This window comes from Phoca vitulina, unplaced genomic scaffold (assembly GCF_004348235.1).
Source record: "Phoca vitulina isolate PV1807 unplaced genomic scaffold, GSC_HSeal_1.0 scaffold25, whole genome shotgun sequence".
In the NCBI taxonomy this organism is placed as follows: domain Eukaryota; kingdom Metazoa; phylum Chordata; class Mammalia; order Carnivora; family Phocidae; genus Phoca; species Phoca vitulina.
The window spans coordinates 21,249,870-21,274,117 of NW_022589728.1; the positions used below are offsets into that span (position 1 = coordinate 21,249,870).

General features: G+C 35.7%; 1 protein-coding gene and 1 pseudogene across 1 annotated transcript in view; one reads left to right on the top strand and one right to left on the bottom strand.

Moving 5' to 3' along the window:
- The window catches only part of XKR9 (XK related 9), an 81,806-nt gene that overhangs the window by 47,235 nt on the left and 10,323 nt on the right, over positions 1-24,248 (top strand). The window contains exons 3-4 of the mRNA XM_032421742.1: positions 126-206; positions 5,527-6,084. Coding sequence (XP_032277633.1) covers positions 5,813-6,084 — 272 coding nt within the window. The 5' untranslated portion in view covers positions 126-206; positions 5,527-5,812. The remainder of the gene's footprint in view (positions 1-125; positions 207-5,526; positions 6,085-24,248) is intronic.
- LOC116643021 lies at positions 3,772-4,332 on the bottom strand (annotated as a pseudogene).

The following is a 24,248-nucleotide window of genomic DNA, read 5'->3' on the forward strand; positions in this document are numbered from 1 at the left end:
CAATGATATAAACTCTCTTATCACTAGATGAGAAAATCCCACATATGACTAACAGATGATTTCAGTTTCATTTTAGTATTCGTTCTTAAAGGTTTACATGCCCTTTAATGATAACTTGTTTTCAGTGAAGAAGAAATAAAAGATTCCCAGGATGAAGATTTTCCAGAAGAGACTTTGAGTTAAAGAAGGCTTTTTATACTTGACAAGTAAGTCTGTATTTTTTGTGTGTTGAATTTGGTTGACAAATGAAAGTTTGCTAGTTTTTACTTCTTCAAACGTCTGCTTTATTACAAAGAGATCATGTACGGTGGACAAAGGTTATGTGTCTTGGCTGCCAGCCAGTTAGCCATGTAGCTGGGTTGACCTCTCAGTGAAGCTGGATTGAAACTGTCCTATTAAGTCAGCAAGTGTCACAAATTCTTTATAAAGTCAAATTTTATAGGTATTATTATTTCTCCTAAGGTGATAATTGGAACAGTGATTAACCGTAGGGATAGAGATGAACTAGCCTTCATACAAGTTACAGAACTATGTGGTTATTGAAAGAGGTGTGGGCCTTCTTTATGAGAGCTGCTATATTTATTTCCTTGCTGTGTCGTTTTCTTTCCGGTTGGCATTATGTTCTGCTTGACTAAATTAGGAATAGAGATGTTGCCACTTAGTCTATTGAATCTGATGTTTTGCTAATAATGGAATTTCCAAGTTTCTTAGAAATTATTTTTCTCATCTTGTAAATTTATTTCAAAACTGCTAGTGTTTTCCATATCCATGCCAGGTAAAGGAAACTCTCTTTTTGGGGAGAATGGTTAAGAAATATACACATGGAGTGGAGTGCTTAGGTATTATAGTCTGTAGTGTTAAGGAAATTATCTACATTAAAATCAGTTTATTTTTTTAATTTATTATTATTATTTTTTAAAGATTTTATTTATTTATTTGACAGAGAGAGAGAGCGCACAAGCAGGCAGAGCAGCAGGCAGAGGGAGAGGGAGAAGCAGGATCCCTGCTGAGCGGAGAGACTGACATGGGGCTTGATTCCAGGATCTGGGATCATGACCTGAGCTGAAGGTAGTCGCTTAACGGGGTGAGCCACCCAGGGACCCCTAAAATCAGTTTACTCATTAGAGATAACTCATCTAAATACCCAATATCTCTAAGCCTCAGTGTTTTGCTCAATAATACCCTTCTCATAGAGATTTGTGAGGATTAAATAAAATGTATGTAAAACACTTCACACATAGTAAACACTCAGCAATGATAGCTACTGTTATTACTATCTATTTTTCCATTATATATGTGATGTTCTTTTCCCTCTCTAGATAGTGAAGCTTAAGAAATTATATTTTTTTAGAATGATATTAGAACAGGACTTGGATGCACATTGAACACATCCAGTATAACCATGGTAAGGAATTTGCCAATATTTTGTAGAACTTTCGTTTCTGGAGGACATATTTGAAATCTAGTACATTTGATTTTCAAACTAGCTGTTCTTTATATCTGGAAAGCTTTTCCACATGATATCTACATGACTAATTTCATTACTTATATGCCATCCTCTCAGTGAGTCCTGTCCTGACCATTCAAGACCTGAGCTGAGATCAAGAGTCAGACACTTAACTGGCTAAACCACCCAGGTTCTCTCTGTCCTGAACATTCTAATTAAAATTGCAACTCATGATGTGCCTGTCTCTACTTCCAACTCCTAGGGTTGTTTTTTCCATAGCACTTATCACCTTCCAATATAATATTTAATTCACTTAATTTTTATTGTTAATTGACTATCTTTCTCTGTTTGGATGTAAGTTCCACAAGGGCAGGGATTTTTTTTGTCTGTCATTTGATATATCCCCAAAGCCTAAAACAGCACATGGTAAGTTCTAAGTAAGTATTTAATTCAATTGAACAGAGCCTTCTGATTAAATCTCATCCTCCTAAACTCTATGCTTATGTTGGGCATGATGTCTTTCATTTTTTTTTATTAACGTATAATATGTTATTTGTTTCAGTGTACAGGTCTGTGATTCATCAGTCTTACACAATTCACAGCACTCACCATAGCACATACCCTCCCCAATGTCCACCACCCAGCCACCCCATCCCTCCCACCCCCCTCCACTCCAGCAACCCTCAGTTTGTTTCCTGAGATTAAGTCTCTTATGGTTTGTCTCTCTCTCTGGTTTCGTCTTGTTTCATTTTTCCCTCCCTTCCCCTACGATCCTCTGTCTTGTTTCTCAAATTCCTCATATCAGTGAGATCATATGATAATTGACTTTCTCTGATTGTGATGTCTTTCATTTTAAGATAAGAAACTTACCGCATGGAAATTCATGGCCTGCTAGATTGGGAAAACTCAGATTTTAAAATTATTTTTTTCCGTCCTGTTGGCCACAGCATTCTTGTCAGGAAAAGTAGTGATAGTGAAATTTTTTTTTTTCATTAAGAAGAGTGAAATACCTTTTAATATTATTTTGAAAACTTTTAAACAAAATACTTATAAGCGGTAAAATGACAAGAACAGTGTAAGTATTATGTTGTGTGAGTTTTCAGTAACACTGTCACCTCCTGGTTTTTAAAGTAATAAACATTCTTTATAGAACATGTAGGGTGTTAGTCTACTTGGGCTGCCATGACAGAATAACCACAGACTATGTGACTTAAACAACAGAGACATATTTTTTCACAGTTCTGGAGACTAGAAGTCCAACATCAAGGTGCCAGCAGGGTTGGTTTGTTGGGAGACCTCTCTCTTTGGGTTGCAGATGACTGCCTCCTAGCTCTCTTTGGGTTGCAGATGACTGCCTCCTAGCTGCATCCTCACGTAGACTCTCCTGTGTGTGTATGGGAGTGTGGGGTGTGGGGGAGGGAGGTCTCTGTTGTCACTTCTTTTTATAAGGATACCAGTCCTATCAGATTAGGGCCCTGTCTTTATTATTCCTTTTAATCTCAGTTACCTCCTTAGAGACCCATCTCTAAATACAGTCCATTGGTGGTTAGTACTTCAACATAAGAACTTTGGAGGGAAACAATTCAGTTCACGCATGTAGAAAAAAATGAAGAAGAGGAAAAAAAATTCATCTATAATACCATTAATTCCCCCAGATAAAACTACTGTTAACATTTTTGTATTCCTCCAGTCATATTTCCTTTGTATTTTCAAAGCTTTGCAATCATACCATCATATTTTTTTTTATTTAACATCCTTTAAAGTGAAGTCAAAGATTGCAAACTTAGATGCTTATAGGGATCAGGCAGGCAGGCAAGGTATGGTAATGGTAACTAACATTTACTGAGTTCTGTTGGCCAAGTACTTTTCTAGAGGTTTATATGTATTATATATATCATCTTTCTTAGTCTTCACAACAACCCTATGAGGTATATGCCATTATTATTTCCATATTTCAAGTGAAGGAAAATAAGGCATAGGGAAGTAAAAGAACATGTTTGAAGACACACAGCTAGTAGGTAGCTATAGTAGCATTGAGACCCAGCTGCTGAAATGACTGCAGTGGGGTGGCTGGCTACTGTGGTGAACTTGAGAGCGCATGCCCCACCTAGGAGGCATCCACTGCTCATGGAGGAATGTTAGTCTAGTGTAGCAGCTCTTTCAGTTTTTTGATAGCAGTGAAAAATCTGTATTTTAATATGAAATATTGGCAATTAGGAAAATTAAAAAAACACTGTTGAATCAAACATTTTTTTTTAAGCTTTGAGACATTTTATTATAAAAAGCTGGTACTCTTAAACATAAACTAATAGGAACTTAAAATTCATTGCACATTTATTTCATTTTTTAGCTTGACCTTGTGGTAAATCTTTAGCTTCATTGATTTTGGCTGCTATATAAGGAGATCCTTCCTTGTTTGGGTGATTGAAAAGCATAATTTGTAGAAGAGCAGCTCTTATTTTTCCTGTATTGGTAGTAGAGCTTACACCTGCTGTTAATGCTGCCTCTTGTTTTGGCATTTTGTGTTCAAACCCACCTCTGTAATAGCTGCCACTGAAGGCAGATTTTGGTAGACTTTGAAAACTTGTTTTGCTTGAAGCTCCATATGCTTCATGGCTTGCAAAACATAACAGCCTGCAAATCCTACAGTGGTAATGGTCAGTCCATTTGCTACCAGTGTACTGCCCATGGCTCTGGCTTGGCTTCCCTGCATCCACAGAGAGTTTTATCCCAGCCCAGAGGCTGCAGCCACCGATTCCATGCCTCTACCAGAAAGCACCACTGGCAGGTACAAAGGGCCCAGACACAAGCACCCCAGGAAATATGGGAACAGCTGCTACGTCAGACAGATCTTGTATGTAGATTGCATTCAGCCCACATTTATAAAATAGAGGTCACTATAGTAATACCTGTCTCCTAAATTTGATGTAAGATTTAAATGGGGGTATTTTATGTATAAGGTTTAGTTTAATGCCTGGCACATAGTGCTAAGTAAATGTTAGCTAACACTTTGTCCAGTCTTTGAAATTCTTTAAAAGTATCATTTACTATTGTTTTTATTTTAAGAGATTATGTAAGTAATATATGGGTACATGTCTTTTGTAAAAAATTCCAACAATATAAAAGAATAATTAATTACAGGATTGAAGTTGCATTTGCTTTCCACTTCCAACTTCCTTCCTCTCTCCGTATATAATTAAAAACCCATAAATGCTGTATTTATCCTTCTGGCACTTGTTTTTTTTCATTTAATACATTTTGGAGATCTTCTGAGGTCAGTTTATACAAAACTGCTTCACTCTTTTTAAAGGTTGTGTGGTGTATTCTTTACTATGGTGTACCATATTTTATTGAATGAGGTCTCATTTGTCATTTAGGTAGTTTTCAACTTTTTGCTATTATAAAGAAGGTTTTGCAAAGAGTATATATCTTTGTGCACATTTGTGACTATTTCTCTAGGCTTGATTCTTAGTTGGAATTGCTGAATCAAAACCATATTAAGTTAACTTTAGAGAATACACTTATGGTTACCAGAGGGGACGTGGTTGGGTGGGTGGGTGAAATATAGGTAAAGGAGATTGAGGAGTGCACTTGTGATGAGCACTCGGTGTTGTATGGAAGTGTTGAATCACTATATTGTACATCTGAAATTAATATCAAACTGTATGTAAACTAACTGGAATTAAAATTTAAAGACTATATTAAGAATTTTCACAGCTATTGCACCTTTGTTAATTGTTTTTTTAGTAGCTTGTAATATTCCATTTTGTGAATCTACCATTATTTACCAATTCCTTATGTTGACACAGATTGTTTCTAATTTTTTGCCACTGTAGATGGACTTGTCATAAATATCGTTGTTAGTAGGTTATGGTTTTTAAAAGGTAAGTAGTCTGAGAGGAAGTTTTCAACTAATAAGTATATTACTGAGGCTTTACTCTCCCAAAACTATTATAAGAACTATATTTAGTGGTAATATATTATTTTTAGAAAAAGTAGAGGTTTGATAAAATCATGGCCTAGGGTTTTTAATATTATACTCAAGATTTTTAGGATCTTTTATATATGTTTCATTTTAGGTGTTGTCATCTGTAATGAAGATCATTGAAAAACAGAAGATTAACTAAAGTCTTGTAACATTGGACCTGGATAGGAGATTTAGAAAAGAAAATTAAAATTAGTCACTTTGGTTTTAGTGTTTCAATTTCATAATATTTATTCTTCTGAATAAGTTTAGGGAGTAGAAATTAAAATTCAGGGTTATAGTAGCAGATGCACTAATATTCTTTTTCTGTCTTTCTTTTTTTTTTTTTTTTTTTTGTGTGAGAGAAGAAAGTAGATAACCAAGAACTATAGTGATTCATAATGAAATACACTAAATTGAATTTTATGTTGTCAGTTCTTGGCATTATAATCTATATAACTGATTTAATTGTGGACATCTGGGTATCTGTCAGGTTTTTCTATGAAGGACAAAATGTTTTTGGTATTTTAACAGTAAGCTTTATGCTCTTTGGAACATTTGTGGTGCAGTGTTTTAGTTATTCTTGGTTCAAGGCTGATTTAAAGAAAGCAGGCCAAGAAAATCAGCATTGTTTTCTTCTACTTCATTGCTTGCAAGGAGGAGTTTTTACAAGGTGAGCATACACTTTTGATCATTAATATTATTTTTCTTTTATGCAAACAGAAACTATCTTTCTGTATTTGGGTAGTCAAATGTACAAAGTTCCCCTATTTGCATGTAGCACAAAGGTTACTTGCTTTTCACTACCCGTGCTTATATGAGTCATTGCTGTACTGTTAGAATTTTCCAGGTTCATTGATAGATGTTTTAATTTACCTTGGGGCACCTGGGGGGCTGAGTTGGTTAAGCATCCAACTCTTGATTTTGGCTCAGGTCATGATCTCAGGGTTGTGGGATCCAGTCCCGCATTGGGCTTGGCTCAGCGTGAAGTCTGCTGCCCCCCACCTCCCTGCCTTCCCCACTTGCACACGCACACACATGAGCTCTTGTGTGCTCTCTTTCTCTCAAATAAAATCTTAAAGAATGTTTTTTTAAATTTCAATTCAATTAATTAATATATAGCGTATTATTAGTTTCAGAGGTAGAGTTCAGTGATTCATCAGTCTTATATAATACCCAGTGCTCATTACATCATGTGTCCTCCTTAATGTCCATCACCCCATAATCCTATTCCCCCACCCCCATCCCCTCCAGCAACTCAGTTTGTTTCCTGTGGTTAAGAGTCTCTTATGGTTTGTCTTCCTCTCTGACTTCGTGTTGTTTTATTCTTCCCTCCCTTCCCCCATGATCTTCTGTTTTTTTTCTCTCTCTTTTTTTTAAAGATTTTATTTATTTGACAGAGAGCGAGAGAATGAGTGAGAGAACACAAACAGGGGGAGCGGCAGGCAGAGAGAGAGGGAGAAGCAGGCTCCCCACTGAGCAGGGAGCCCAATGTGGGACTCAATCCCAGGACCCTGGGATCATGACCTGAGCTGAAGGCAGCCGCCTAACCGACTGAACCACCCAGCGCCGTTTTTTCTCTTAAATTGCAAATTTGAGGGAGATCATATAATTGTCTTTTCTGATTGACTTATTTTGCTTAGCATAATACCGTCTAGTTCCATCCATGTTGTTGCAAATGGCAAGATTTCTTTTTTTTTTAAGATTTTATTTATTTATTTATTTGAGAGAGAGAGAGAAACAGCATGAGAGGGGAGAGGGTCAGAGGGAGAAGCAGGCCCCCCACCAAGCTGGGAGCCCGAAGTGGGACTCGATCCCAGGACTCTGGGTTCATGACCTGAGCCGAAGGCAGTCGCTTAACCAGCTGAGCCACCCAGGCGCCCAAGATTTCGTTTTTTTTGATGGCTGCATAATATTCCATTATATATATATATACACCACATCTTCTTCATTCATCTGTTGATGGACATCTTGGCTCTTTCCATAGTTTGGCTATTGTGGACATTGCTGCTATAAACATTGGGGTGCAGGTGTCCCTTTGAATTAAGTTACTTTTTCTGATATGTACTTACTTTTTGTGGGGGGGGAATGATTCATTTCTGTGTCTTATGAATCTTTTATCTTCTATTTTATATTCCAAATCTGATTATGTAAATGTAGTTTATCACTTGCAACTCTGATAGAGCACTTAATTTTTTAAGTTACTTATACCATTGATTTAACTAGAGAAATTTTTACTGTAATAATGCAGTAGCCATGTGGTTAATTAGGTACAGAATCATATGCAGAACTAAAAATAACCTTAAGAATCATTTTGTTCAGGGATGCCTGCATGGCTCAGTCAGTTGAGCGTCTGCCTTTGGCTCAGGTTATGATCCCAGAGTCCTGGATCGAGTCCCACGTTGGGCACCTTGCTCAGCAGGGAGCCTGCTTCTCTCTCTGCCTGCTGCTCCCCCTGCTTGTGTGCTCTCTCCCTCTTTCTCTGACAAATAAATAAAATCTTAAAAGAAAAGAATTATCTTGTTCAAAACCTTATTTTATAGTTAAACTAGGAATCTAAGTCCTGAGAATTCTGTGATTTTCCATATGTCTAATTTCATCGACTTTTTCTTTATTAAGGCATTTAATTCTGTTAAAAGCAATATATATATTATAGATAAAGGGAAAAATAAAGACAAATATTAATGGGATAACCTATTGTTTTGTTACAGTCAGATTTTGAATTTGGGCTATTTTAACCGCCATCTTTCTTGAGAGGTATTTTAGAGACTATAGAATTCTAATGAGTAGTTATTTTGTCTCTGCATATTATATTCTCTTGGTTTCCATTGTTGATCTTCAGCGATTAGATATCAGCCTTACTGCTGTTCTTTTACTTTATTTTTTTTAATTTAAAAATTTTTATTTTTTTAAAAGGTTATTTATTTGAGAGAGAGTGTGAGAGAGAACGAGAGATCATGAGCAAGGGGGAAAGGTAGAGGGAGAAGCAGACTCCCCCCTGAGCAGGGAGCCTGATGTGGGACTTGGCCCCAGGACCCTGGGATCATGACCTGAGCGGAAGGCAGACGCTTAACCAACTGAGCACCCAGGTGCCTACTGCTCTTCTTTTAAAATTATTTTATCTTTTTTTTTTTTTTTTTTTTACTCTGGTTGCTTTTAGGATTTTTTCTTTATATTTGGGTTTCTACAGTTTCTGAATATCTAGGTATAGATTTATTTTTCTTGCTTGGGATTTGCTGGTCTTCTTAATTCTGTGGATTATTATCTTCCATCAGTTCTGCACAATTCTAAGCCATTATCTTTTCTAATGTTTCCTTTACTACATTTCCTTCTGGGACTCCAAGCAAATATAAGTTAGATCTCACACTATCTAACATGAATGTTGCATGTTAGATGTTTTGAATTTTTATTTTTTGACTCTCTGTGGTACATTCTGTGAAAGTTTTTCATGACTTTTTTTTTTATTTCACTAGTACTTTCTTTCACTGTGGCCAAAATGTTATTACATCATACCACTGAGTTTTATTTTATTTTTTAATTTTTATTTTATTTTATTATTTTTTAATTTAAATTCAAGTTAGTTAACATATAGTATAGTATTGGTTTCAGGAGTAGAATTTAGTGATTCATCACTTACATATAACACCTAGTGCTCATCACAAAAATGCCCTCCTAATACCCATCACCCATTTAACCCATTCCCTCACCCACCTCCTCTGCAGCAACCCTCAGTTTGTTCTCTATAGTTAAGAGTCATTTATGGTTTGCCTCCCTCTCTATTTTTATCTTATTTTTCCTTCCCTTCCCCTATGTTCATTTGTTTGGTTTCTTAAATTCCACATGTGAGTGAAATCATATAATATTTGTCTTTCTCTTATTTCACTTAGCATAATACACTCTAGTTCCATCCATGGCACTGAAAATGGCAAGATTTCATTCTTTTTGATGGCTCAGTAATATTCCATTATATATGTATATATACACGCACACAATGGAATATTTTTTATATATATATGTGTATATATATACACACACACACACACACACACTTCTTTACCCATTCATCAGTTGATGGCCATTTGGGCTCTTTCCCTAATTTGGCTATTGTTGATAGTGCTGCTATAAACATTGTAGTGCATGTTCCCCTTTGACTCAGCATTTTTGTATCTTTGGGTAAATACCTACTAGTGTAATTGGTGGGTTGTAGGATAGTTCCATTTTTACCTTTTTGAGGAACTTTCATACTATTTTCCAGAGTAGCTGCACCAGTTTGTGTTCCCACCAACAGTGCAAAAGTGTTCCCCTTTCTCCGCATCCTTGCCAAGATCTGTTGTTTTCTGAGTTATTAATTTTAGCCATTCTGACCTGTGTGAGGTTGTATCTCATTGTGGTTAATCACTTAATGAGAAGTGATGTTGAGCATTTTTTCATGTGTCTGTTGGCTATTTGTATGTCTTTGGAGAAATGTTTGTTCATGTCTTCTGCCCATTTCTTAACTAGATTATTTTTTGGGTGTTGATTTTGATGAGTTCTTCATAGATCCTGGATATTGGCCCATTATCAGATATGTCATTTGCAAATCTCTTCTCTCATTCCGTTGATTGCCTTTTAGTTTTGTTGAGTGTTTCCTTCACTGTGCAGACACTTTTTATCTTGATGAGGTCTCAATAGTTCATTTTTGCTTTGCTTTTGCTTCCCTTGGCTCCAGAGATGTGCTAGTAAGAAGTTGCTGCAGTCAAGGACATAGAGGTTGCTGCCTGTTTTCTCCTCAGGATTTTGATGGTTTCCTGTCTTGCATTTAGGTCTTTCATCCATTTTGAATTTATTTTTGTATTTGGTGTAAGAAAATGGTCCAGTTTCTTTCTTCTGCATGTAGCTGTCCAGTTTTCCCAATACCATTTGTTGAAGAGATGGGTCTTTTTTTCTATTGGACATTTCTTTCCTGCTTTGTTGAAGATTAGTTGGCCATATAGTTGGGGGTCCATTTCTGGGTTCTCTATTCTGTTCCATTGATCTCTGTGTCTGTTTTTGTGCCAGTACCATACTGTCTTGATGATTACAGTTTTGTAATAAGCTGGAAGTCTGGGATTGTGATGCTTCCTATTTTTCTTTTCTTTTTCAACATTACTTTAGCGATTTGGGGTCTTTTCTGGTTCCATACAAATTTTAGGTTTGTTTGTTCTGGTTCTGTGAAAAATGCTGGTGTTACTTTGATCAGGATTGCTTTGAATATGTAGATTGCTTTCAGTAGTATAGACATTTTAATGATATTTGTTCTTCCATTCCAGGAGCATGGAATGTTTTCCATTTCTTCGTGTCTTCAATTTCTTTCATAAGTATTCTTAGTTTTCAACATACAGATCTTTTACTCTTTTGGTTAGGTTTATTCCTAGGTATCTTATGGTTTTTGGTGCAATTGTAAATGGGATTGATTCCTTGATTTCTCTTTCTGCTGCTTCATTATTGGTGTATGGAAATGCAACAGATTTCTGTATATTGATTTTATATCCTGCAACTTTGCTGAATTCATATATCAGTTCTAGCATGTTTTCTTTTGGATTTTCTACGTAGAGTGTCATGTCATCTGCGAAGAATGAAAGTTTTACTTCTTCCTTGCTGATCTGGATGCCTTTTATTTCTTTTTGTTGTCTGATTGCTGAGGCTAGGACTTCTAGTGCAATACTGAACAATAGTGGTGAGAGTGGACATCCCTATCGTGTTCCTGACCTTAGGGGAAATGCTCTCAGTTTTTCCCCATTGAGGATGATACTAGCTGTGGTTCTTTCTTTCCTTTCTTTCTTTTTTTAAAAATATTTTATTTATCCATTTGAGAGAGAGAGACAGAGAGAGAGAGAGAGAGAGAGAGAGAGAGCATGAGCAGGGGGAGGAGCAAGGGGAGGGGCAGAGGGAGAAGCAGACTCCCTGCTGAGCAGGGAGCCCTATGTAGGACTCAATCCCAGGACGCCAGGATCATGACCTGAGCCAAAGGTAGACACCCAACTGACTGAGCCACCCAGGCGCCCATAGCTGTGGGTCTTTCATATATGGCTTTTATGATGTTGAGGTATATTCCTTCTATCCCTACTTTCTTTCTTTTTTTTTTTTTTAAAGATTTTATTTATTTATTTGACAGAGAGAGACACAGCGAGAGAGGGAACACAAGCAGGGGGAGTGGGAGAGGGAGAAGTAGGCTTCCTGTGGAGCAGGGAGCCCGATGCGGGGCTCGATTCCAGGACCCTGGGATCATGACCTGAGCCAAAGGCAGACACTTAACGACTGAGCCACCCAGGCGCCCCCTTATCCCTACTTTCATGAGGGTTTTTATCAAGAAAGGATGCTGTGTTTTGCCAGATGTTTTTTCTGCATCTATTGAGAAAGGATCATATGGTTCTTATCCTTCCTTTTATTAATGTGGTGTGTCATGTTGATTGATTTGTGGATATTGAACCACGCTGCAGCCCAGGAATAAATCCCCGTTGATCATGGTGAATAATCCTTTTAATGTACTGTTGGATTTGATTAGCTAATATCTTGTTGAGAATTTTGCATCCATGTTCATCTGGGATATTGTTCTGTAATTCTACTTTTTAGTGGGGTCTTTGGTCTTGGAATCAAGATAATACTGGCCTCAGAGAATGAGTTTGGAAGTTCTCCCTCCACTTTTATCTTTTGGAATAGCTTGAGAAGAATAGGTGTTAGTTCTTTAAATGTTTGGTAGAATTCCCCTGGGAAGCCATCCAGCCCTGGACTCTTGTTTGTTGGGAAATTTTTGATTGCTGACCCAATTTCTTTACTGGTTATGGGTCTGTTCAAATTTTCTATTTCTTCCTGTTTCAGTTTTGATAGTTTATATATTTCTAGGAATTTATCCATTTCTTCCAGATTGCCAAATTTGTTGGCATATAATTGCTCATAAAATTCTCCTATAATAATTGTATTTCTGTGGTGTTGGTTGTGATCTCTCCTCTTTCATTTGTGATTTTATTTACTTGGGTCCTTTATCTTTTCTTTTTGATAAGTCTGGCTATGCATTTATCAATTTTGTTAATTCTTTCAAAGAACCAGCTCCTGGTTTCATTGATCTGTTCTATTGTTTTTTTGAAACCTGGGATTGTGGTGCCTCCAACTTTGTTCTTTCTTAAGATTGCTTTGGCTATTCAGGAGCCTTTGTGGTTCCATACATATTTTAGGATTATTTGTTTTAGTTCTGTGAAAAATATTGTTGGTATTTTGATAGGGATTGAACTGAATTTTTAGATTGCTTGGGTAATATGGACATTTTAACAATATTTGTTCTTTCAGTCCACAAGCATGGGATATCTTTCCATTGTGTTTTCTTCAATGTCTTATAGTTTTTAGAGTAAAGGTTAAATTCACCTCCTTGGCTAGATTTTATTTAGGTACTTTATTCTGTTTGATGCAGTTGTAAATGGGATTTTTTTAAAAAAATTACTCTTCCTGCTAGTTTGTTGTTAGTGTGTAGAAATGCAACACATTTCTGCATGTTGATTTTGTATCCTGCAACTTTACTGAATTCATTTATTGGTTCTCATAGTTTTTTGGTGGAGTCTTTAGGGTTTTTATATATAATATCATGTCATCTGCAAATAGTGACAGTTTTACTTTTTTCTTACCAATCTGGATGCCTTTTACTTCTTTTTTTCTTGTCTGGTTGCTGTGGCTAGGACTTCTGGTAATATGTTGAATAGAAGTGATGAGAGTGGATATCTTGTCTTGTTCCTGATCTTAGAGGAAAAGCTCTCAGTTTTTCACTATTGAGTATGATGTTAGCTTTGGGTTTGTCATATATGGTTTTCATTATGTTGAGGTATGTTCCCTTTATGCCCATTTTGTTAGAGTTTTTATCATGAATGGATGTTGTACTTTGTCAAATGCTCTTTCTGCATCTTTTGAGATGATTATGATTTTATTCTTCATTTATACTTGTTTTTACATTTTTATTATTATTTTTTAAAGATTTTATTTATTTATTTGATAGAGAGACAGCGAGAGAGGGAACACAAGCAGGGGTAGAGGGAAAGGGAGAAGCAGGCTTCCCGCCGAGCAAGGAGCCTGACATGGGGCTCGATCCCAGGACCCTGGGATCATGACCTGAGCCAAAGGCAGACGCTTAACAGACTGAGCCACCCAGGAGTCCTTAAATAAGATCTTTAAAAAAAATAAAAATATTTATTCCTTTTATTTTTTTTGTCTTACCTCATTCTCTCTGTCTAGGTCTTCCAGTAAAATGTTGAAGAGATGTGATGACAGCAACATTTTCGGTTTGTTCCCGATCTCAGGGATAAAGTGTTGAATGTTTTACCATTAAGTTTGATGTGACCTGTAGGGTCACATCACATTTCTTCCATAATTGTTTGAAAAAATGAATTGGATGGAGTTAACATGTGTAGATTTTTGAGAACAAATTAGATTTCTTTGATACAGATCTATTCAGATTTTCTATTTGATTTTTTGTCAGTATTAGTGAGTTGTGTTTTTCAGGAAATTTTTTCATTTTGTCAGAGTTGTTCAGTTTATTGGTATAAAGTTGTTCCTGATATTCCCTTGTTATAGTTTTGATCTCTATAGGATCTTTAGTGATGTCACCTTTTTTATTCTTGATATTGGCATTTTGTATTCTCTAACCTTCTTTCTCCTCCCTACTCCTCAGCAATCTTGTTTGAGGTTTATCAATTTCTTCTTATGCCTTTTCAAAGAACCAAATTTTGGCTTTGTTAATTTTTTTCTATTCCTTCTGTCTTACTTATTTCAATTTTTGCTTTTATCTGTATTTTCTTCTTTCTATATACTTAGAGCTTACTTTCCTTTTTCTACTTCATTTCTATGGAAACCTATATTATTACTATTAACCCTTCCTTCTTTTCTAATAAAAGCATTTAAGCTATAAACATTTTCCAAACCCTTGAATTAGCTATATTCCAGACATTTTGATATGTTGTGTTTTTAAATAAACACAATGATGTAAAAACACAACATATCATTATCCATCAGTTCAAAAAATGGTTGTTCCTTCTTTGTGATTTCATCTTATACCCAAGTGTTAGGGTGTATTTAAAAAATTTTTCGGGTGTTCACGTCTTTTGTAGATATTTTGATATTGATCTCTAATTAATTCCGTTATGATCAGCTAACATACTTTTAACATTTCAATCTCTTGTAATTTATTTTGGTTCGTTTTATTGCCCAACATATGGTCCATCTTTATGATTTCATATATAATTGAAATATATGTGTTCTGTGGTTGGTTGTTGTAGTATTCTATAAATGAAATTTAGTAAATGTAGTTGATAGTGTCATATAGAGATTTTACATTCTTAATGATTTTTTGCTCTGTAATTTAGTTATGTTGGAACAACTGGGTAGCAATTTGGGGAAAAAAAGCCTATGTAAATTATAATTGGACCTTCATATGCAAGTCAGGCTAAGCCCATACCCTAGCATAGCACATGATCTTGAAAAGGGTTTAGCCTATTCTGTGATGAAGGTGAAATCTTTAGAAATAGCTTGATAGAAACATAGAGTTGGGTATTGGGAAAACTTTAAAATGTTGCAGTTTATGTCTTCAGCCTCCCAGTCTTAATGTGACAAAATATGGGTTCTAATTCCTCCTAGACAGAACATCTGAAAGGATAAATTGGAAGAGTTTTGTTTTCAGAGTAGCCCTACTCCCCCACCCCTCTAAATTCAAACCACAAGGATAAGAAAAGAATTTTTTGTCTGTATGCCATATAAAGACCACAGATTGTAGAAATACACACCAGAATAGAAGTAAGAGGAAATAATAGCAAGTATATGCAGCATAAGAACAGTAAAGTTTTGATTAACTTTAGAGTTGGGATAATTTAAGATTGCATGTTATGGATTATACTTCCAGGTAAGGTACCAGACCCCAGGATAAATTCCAACTGAATCAAATATTTAATATAAAAAAGCAAAAAAAAAGTATTATAAGAAAACATGGGAGAATTCCTTTATAACCTTGGAATCAGGAAAGATTTTTTAACCATAACTCAAAACCCATAAACTATAAAAATTATAGATTTGACCTATAAAAAATCCATGTCAATAAACAAAAGCAGAAATTCCCCAAGTAAACAAAAACAAAAGCAAAGCAAAAAGCAAAGCAACATTAACAGGGAGAAACATTTGCAACTTATAACCAACAAAGGGCTAGTTTTCTAATATTTAAAGAGCTTCTAAAGTCAAAAGTAAAAGAAACATATATTAGAAATAGAATAAAAAATGGGAATTTTCAGTAGAAGAGTGGGAAAAGAATAGGGTAGTGCATAAAAAAGGAAATGCAAGTGGCTTTTAAATTGTGTGAAAGAAGCTAAGCCTTGTTCATAATTTTTAAAAAATGCTAATTAAAATTTCACTGATATATTGTCACTTGCCAGATTGGCAAAAATCCAGGTGATAATATACTCTCTTGGAAAGGCATGGGAAAACAGGTCTCTCATACTTTGTTGATGGTAGTATAGATTGGTACAATCCCTGTGGAGGGCAGTTTGATTATATTTCAGATGCATATACTTTCAGGTCAGAGGTTTCTTTTCTGGGAATTTATCATACTTGCATACACGTAAAATGACATATGTACACAATTTTTCAGTCATAGCAATTTTTTTGTAAAAGTGAAAAAATGGAAACAGTTTAAATGTCTGCTGGTAGAGTTTATGGTATATCCAAGGCAATGGCATACATAGCTATTACAAAGAATGTTAAGTACTTTATGTACTGAAATGGAAAGATTTCCAAGATGTATTTTTTTTCTGTCCAAGTTTTTATTTAAATTTCAACTAGTTAACATACAGTGTAATATTAGTTTCAGGTATAGAATTTAGTGATTCATCACTTACATGTAACACCCAGTGCTCATCACAAGTGCCCTCCTTAATACCCATCAGCTGTTTAACCCATCCCCCTTGCCCACCTCCCCTCCAGTAACCATTAGTTGGTTCTCTATAGCTAAGAGTCTGTTTCTTGGCTTGCCTCTCTTTTTTTTCTCCCCATGTTCATTTGTTTTGTTTCTTAAATTCCACATATGAATGAAATCATATGGTATTTGTCTTCCTCTGACTGACTTATTTCACTTAGCATAATACTCTAGCTCTATCCATGTTGTGGCAAATGGCAAGATTTCATTCTTTTTGATGGCCAAGTAATATTCCATTGTATGTATATGTGTATATACATTTGGGCTTTTTCCATAATTTGGCTATTGTTGATAGTGCTGCTGTAAACATCGGGGTGCATGTGTCCCTTCGAATCAGTGTTTTTATATCCTTTGGGTAAATACCTAGTAGTGTAATTGCTGGGTTGTAAGGTAGTTCCATTTTTACCTTTTTGAGGAACCTCCATACTGTTTTCCAGAATGGCTGTACCAGTTTGCATTCCTACCAATAGTGTAAGAGGGTTCCCTTTCTCCATATCCTCACCAACACCTGTTTCCTGTGTTATTAATTTTAGCCATTCTGACTGGTGTGAGGTGATATCTCATTGTAGTTTTGATTTCCCTTATGGTGAGTGATGTTGAGCGTCTTTTCATGTGTCTGTTAGGCATGGATGTCTTCTTTGCAAAAATGTCTATTCATGTCTTTTGCCCATTTTTAAATTGTATTATTTGTTTTTTTGGGTGTTGAGTTTGATAAGTTCTTTATGTATTTTGGATACTAACCCTTTATCAGATATGTCATTTGCACAAATCTTCTCCCATTCCGTAGGCTGCCTTTTAGTTTTGTTGATTGTTGCCTTCGCTGTGCAGAAGCTTTTTATTTTGATGAAGTCCCAATAGTTTATTTTTGCTTTTGTTTCCCTTGCCTCTGGAGATATATCTAGAAAGAAGTTGCTATGGCTGATGTCAAAGAGGTTACTCCCTGTGTTCTTCTCTAGAATTTTGATAGATTCCTGTCTCACAATTATGTCTTTAATCTGTTTTGAATTTGTTTTTGTGTATTGTGTGAGAAAGTGGTCCAGTTTCATTCTTTTGCATGTTGCTGTTCAGTTATTCCAACACCATTTGTTGAAGAAACTGTCTAAGAAGTCTTTTCAAGTGAAAAGACAGGTGCAGACAGTGGTTATGATATGCTACAATCTGTGTAAAAGAAGGCGGTGAAAGGCTTATATACTTGGTTATAACCTTGCTTGCATATGCATAAACAAACTCTAGAAGGGTACACCTGAAACTACTAACAGTGAATTCTTGTGGTCATTGGGGAGCATGAAACCTGCGTAGTTGGGTCATAGGAGTGGGATGAAGTTTTTTCAGTGAATAACTTTTTGATTTTTGAATTATGCAAATATTTTGCCTGTTCAAATAATTAGAGAAAAGGAAAAAGGAAAAATTGAATTAGGTTGGCTATTAGTGAAAAATGCCAGCTAGATAAACAAAGACACTTCCTTCTTTTTGTCTTTCTTTTTCTTTATCTTTGTATGTTAGTGTAGGAAGTGGCAGAATACTGAGACAAATAGCGAGAAATAAGCAAGACTTAAAACAGTAAAAATGGGCCAAATTATCTTAGGGATTGTGCCGACTAAGTATAGAAAAACTTGAGATATACTAAATTATGGATTCATTTCCCTATAGGATAGCTAAATTGAGTTTGTGTTGGTAGATGAAAGACAAGGAATATCAACATGAATTATTTATTAGATATAAGTGCCTGTTCTTACTAAGTACGCTGTTACTGCTCAGGGGTCTGTGGAGAAGAACGTTTCATTTTCCAGAATATAAATTAGATGACACTTTTGCATTTCCATTTTATGTATGATTTGTGATAAAACCTTTTTCTTTGCCAAAGGAGACTTTCCTTTTGATGGGTATATGAAAGACATTTGAATTATTTAAAATATGGATGTTATTTTTGCTCCTTTTAAATACATTGTAAAAAAAGTTCAAATTGTATAAAATAGAGTACAATGGGAGATGAATCTCCTTTTCTCACAGATTCTTCCTTCTTTCTTTTTAGAGTTTCTTAAATGGGCATTAAACAGTTGGACTGTCTTTCTTATTTTCTATCTGAAACTCTTTAGAGAGAGGTCTTTTAGTAATGTTCAGATTTCCTAGGTTGCAGTATTTATGAAACTTTAGGATCTGGACCTTTTACCACAAACTCTAAGTATTTGGGGATTTTCCTAGATATCTTATTGTTGATGATCTCTCATTTAATTTTGTTTTGGTCAGAGAACATACTTTGTATGATTATACCCTTCTTAAATTTACTGAGATTTGTTCTAAGGTCCAGCACATAGTCTAACTTGGTGAATATTCCATGTGCATTTGAAAAGAATTTATAATTTGCCATTGTTGAATGTAGTGTTCTATGCATGTAAATTAGGATGATTAAGCTGATAGTGTTATTAAAATCTTCTATATCCTTACTGATACATTTTTTTTGGCCTTGTTTTTCTTTCAATTGGTGAGAGAGATAAGTGTTAAAATCCTCAGCTAAGATTATGGATTTGTCTTTTTCTCCTTTTATTTTTGACAATTTTTGCTTCCCGTATCTTAAAGCTCCATTATTAGGTACATACAGATGTCTTCATGAAGAATTGATTCTTATACATCGTTATGACATGACCCTCCTTATCCCTGGTAATATTCCTTGATTTGAAGTCTCTTTTGTCTGAGATATTAATATAACCATACCAACAATTTTTGGTAATTTCCTTTCAAGCTATCTGTTTGAAATTTGATCAAAAACAAAGAGTTTAAAGAGAATCTCTTGCAAAGCACCAAAAGTGAATCTTGATTTTTTTTATCCAGTTTGACAGTCTCATTCAGTTGAAGTGTTTAATCCATTTACATTTTGCGTGACTACTGATATTGTCATCTTCTGGCTTTTGTTGTTTCTGGTGAGAAGTCAGTTAACATTCTTTTTGTTTCCCAGGATGGACTGTATCTTTTTTCTCTACTTTTGAGATTTTCTTTTTATACTGAATTCTCAGCAATTTGAGTATGATGGGCCTATGTATGGTTTTGTTTGTATTTTTACTGTTTGGGTTCTTTGAACTTTTTGGATCTGTATGTTGTTTTTGATCAAATTTAGAAAATATTTTTGGCTAGTATTTTGTCAAGTAATTTTTTTTTTTTTTTTTGCCCCATCATCTCACTCTTTTTCTTTTGGGACTTGTGTACACCTGTGTTATCGAGATTCTGTGACTCTTTTTCCCCAGTTTTTTTCTCTGTGCTTTAGTTTGTTTGCTAATTTCAACATCTGAGTCATCTATGGGTATGCTTCTATTAACTGATGTTTTTTGTTAACTGATTTTCGTCTGTATAAGTCACATTTCCCTGTTTATTTGCATGTCAAGTTATTTTTTATTGTGTAGTGGACATTGTGATTGAGATTTTGTAGATTTTGTTATCTTCCATTGAAGAAAAAGCAGATGTTAAATTATTGGCAAATTACCTTGTTGTGTTACAGAGACTTGGTTTAGGTTTTGTTAGGGAAGGTGTATTTTGATTTTGTTCTTAGTTCAAGGAAAAATCTCTCAGACCTGAAATATGGTCTTTACTCCTAAAACATGTCTCTTTTGGGGTTTCAGTGGAATGCCTGAAGTATCGACCAAGCCCCTCTAATTTGGTGGAACTCAAACTCTAGACTCTTCCTTATGGTAGACAGCTGCTGAAATCTTTGCTTAGGTTCTTTCTGGCGAATTTTTCCTCAGTTCCTTGGAGTCTCATCCCACACAAACATAGTAAGGGGTCAACCATGTATCAGAGGAGAGTATATGCAGACTTGGGTGTTCTCTACTCTGTGGCTTCCTCTTTCCTGAGACTTCCCCCGCCTTTAATTGCTAACCATTCTGGTAGATTCAAACCCAGTCCTTTGATTCTTTGGGCCAGTAATATTTTGATTTTCTGCTTGAGCTGTATCTGCTTTGTGCCCTTTGGGCTATGGGATGTCTTCAGAGGAAAAGCCAGATAAATGTGTATCTCATACAGTATGATGCCCTTTTTTCAAGGATTGAATGCCCTCTTGTTTCTTCTTACTTTTGGTTCCTCTTCTGTGCTTTGTTCTCTTTTATGTTTTGTCTAGAATTTATCACTGTCATCAGTAGGAGGATTAGCCTGATATAAAGTAATCCATCAATAGTGGAAGCTGGTGCCTTTTTATCTAAAATAAAAGAATATGTTGTGACAAAATTTAAGAAAGCTCCCTTGTTTTTTTTTCCTTTGGCTTCTTAATCATTTGTTCCATAAAACTGAAACAATATCTTATTGACTAAAAAATTATATTCATACTCCCCTTTCCCATGAAGTTATCCTTTAGATAAGCAGAACTTTGTATTGATTTTCCATTAATTGCTACAGAATTGGAAAAATTGCTCCCTAAAGTTACTGAAAATGTTAATGTGAACATCTATAAACAGCTATTTTTTTGTTTGTTTAATAGTCACCTATATGGTACTTAACATGTGCCAGGTACTGGTCTAAGCAGTTTACATGTATTAAATTTCTTCACCACAATTCAGTGAGGTGGATATGATGAATGCTTCCACTTTTCAGATGAGGACACTCAGGAGCAGAGAGGTTAAGCTAGGAAGTGATGGAGCTGGGGTTTGAACTCAGGCATTCTGGCTTTATTAGAATTTGTACTCCTAGCCACTATGCTTTGCTACCTCTCCCCCTCTATGCTGTGGGTATGTACCTGTTAATATTTGTGAAAAGTTTATAATCTACTTGGAACAGGAACATGATATTGTATTACATAATAGTATTATATAATATACATATGAGAACTTCCTATTGTGCCAGATACCCAGAAAAGACTCAAACACAACTTTCCCTGTAAATCTCACCTATAAATTCTAGGGAGTGTTCCATCATTTTTTTATTCTGTACTTTTACAACAGAGTATTTACATTTCTATTGAGTAGTTATTTCTTCTGCCTTGTATTGCAGCTAATAGTTTACAGGCTTGACCTTCCTATTAGGTTGTAAGGTGATTGAAAGTGGACACCATCATTTTTGTAGGCTTTCTGCCTTGGCATCTAGCCCACAATGAATATAATAGACCATGTTATTTAAAACTGTGATAAAAATATACTTCTTAAAAATTTTTTAAAATTTATATTCAATTTAGTTAACATATACTATATTATTAGTTCCAGGGGTAGAATTTAGTGATTCATCAGTTGCATATAACACCCAGTGCTCATTATATCAAGTGCCCTCCTTAATGCCCATCACCCAATTACCCCATTCCCCTACCCACTTCCCCTAAAAACATACTTCTGTTTGCCACATAATGAATCTTTGTATATCCATGTTTGTATGTATCTTGTTTATGATAGGAGTATCTTATATTTGTGTTTTACTTCCAGCTTTTCAAAGTTCTTTCCTATCTACTGTCTCTTTATGGAAGAAATACGAGCTTTCATTTACTAATTCATTCAGTAAATATTTTCTGAAAACCTACTATGTACCAGCTATTGTTCTAGTTGATTAGCAAAACAAAACAAAGTCCTTGCTTTCATGTAGATTTCATTTTTGTGAGGAGGTAAAGATAAAAATAAGTAATATATCAAGTGGTGATGAAAAAAAAACACAGGATAAAGAGAATATGATGGAGAGTAGTACTACTTTAGATGGTGTGATCTGGAAAGACTTCTGTGAGGAAGTGGCATTTGAGTAGATACCTGAATGAAGTTGAGTAAATTTGTAAATTTTCTGTTTTTTAAAAATTTTTTTAATTTTCTTTTTTTTTTTTAAAGATTACTCATTTATTTAAGAGAGAGCGAGAGAGAGACCATGCATGCGCAAGTGGGGGGAGGGAGAGGGTCAAGCAGACACTGTGCTGAGTGCAGAGCCTCATGCGGGGCTCGATCCTATGACCCTGAGATCATGACCTGAGGAGAAATCAAGAGTTAGATGCTCAACTGACTGAGCCACCCAGGCACCACTTAAATTTTCATTTTTATAAGAAACTGTTTAATTACTGTCAGCCTTATTTCCATTTTGTTTAAGAGTTTGTGGAAGAGCAGCTTAAGACCACTCAGTGGTTGTTCCTACCCATTCAGTGGCCTGAGCAGTTGGAGCTGCAGACCAGTCTTCAGTGGCCAGCTGAACGCTCCAGTCTTCAGTAGGGAACTGCTGAATAGGCACCAAGGGCACCTGCATGTCTTTCGACCAGTCAGCTACTTCAGGTTGAGTAGTGGTGAACTCAGGAGCTGGAGCAGTCCATTCACCCTGAAATTCCTCCTTGGTCACAGCCTTTTTAGCAGCAGCCTGCTTTTTTTTTTTTTTTTTTTTTTCCAATCTCTTCAGAATCTCTGTAGAAGTAGAGATCAGGCATGCCCTCCCATGGGTGTTCATGGGAGATTGTGCCATGCATGTGTAGAACTTCCTGGACCAACATCTACCACATCAGACCCAGAAGAGTTCCAGGCAGATGGAGTAGCAAAGACAAAAGCCTTTAAGTTGGGAAAAACAGTAAGAAGGGTATATTGGAAGTGCTAGAAAAATGAGATGGAAAGGTAGTGGGGGTAGTGTATGTGAGGCAGATTATGAAGGGCCTTTTAAAATATGGTAAGGACTTTGGGTTGTATTCTAAGTTTGATGGAACAAAATGTTCATTGGAACATTTTCAGCAGAGTGACATCTGAATTATGTTTAACAGGTTCAGTCTAGATGCTATATACAGAATAGGATGCATAGGGAGCAGGAATAGAATCGGAGACCAGTTATGAGGCTGTTGAAGTAATCTAGACCAGAGATGTTGGCTGTTTAAATTAGGATTGAGGCAGCGGAAGTGATGATGTGTGATGTGTTCAGATTTGGATATATTTGAAGATAGAGCCAGAACCAAGAGAACCTGCTGAAGAATTTTTTTAGGGTATGAGAAAAAATAAAGGAGTTGGAAATTATTTCCATGTTTTTGGTCTGAGCGACATGGTAAATGTTCGTACCATTTACTGAAATGGGAAACGTTGACAGAAGGGGCCGACTGAAACAAGCTATATATCACTGCCCTTATTTTTATATGAGGAAACTGAGGAATAAAGAGTTTTGATAAACTTTGGGCTAGAATCCTTGTTGCCTTTTTGCTAGCCCCAAATTTCTTCAAATAAGTGTCTCAATATGTTTTATTATTAGTTTTACTTGTATGATGATAACTCATGTTCATTTTAAAATTCTTTAAAAAGAAGAGCCTGAGCAAGGGTGTTTTAAAAGCCTTTGAGAAGTTACGTATTTTCTAGGATGGTAATGGTCAAAGAGCCTAGCACCTTGTAGATATTGAGTAATTGTTTGCTAGGTTCAGTCTCATCTTCAACTTTGACATTTTAAGAGCATGTATCTGTCTTGTAGTTAAGATAACTTGCATGAAAAACTTGACTTTAAAAAAAAAAGATAACTTGCATGAATTGAAAATTGCAGTTTGTCTTTCAGAAAGTGGTGGTTGAGACTAGGAATTATAAGATCTAGGTTTGGAGTCTTGGTCTGCCCTTTACTTTTAGTTAATCACTCTACCATTCTCATCCTTAGTTTTCTCATCTGTGAAATTGGAATGATACCTACTCATCTCACATAATTACTATGAAGGTGAATTGAGATCATGTATGCTTAACCGTGCTAGCATACAGTGCCTATCAAATATGCAATTAAAGTTTATGGAGTGTTTTTTTTTTTTTAAGGTTTTTTATTCATTTGAGAGAGAGAGAGCACCATGAGGAGGGAGGAGGGTCAGAGGAAGAGGGAGAAGGAGAAGCAGACTCTCTGCTGAGCAGGGTGCCCAATGTGGGGTTCGATCCCAGGACCTCAGGATCATGACCTGAGCCAAAGGCAGCCACTGTACTGACTTAGCCACTCAG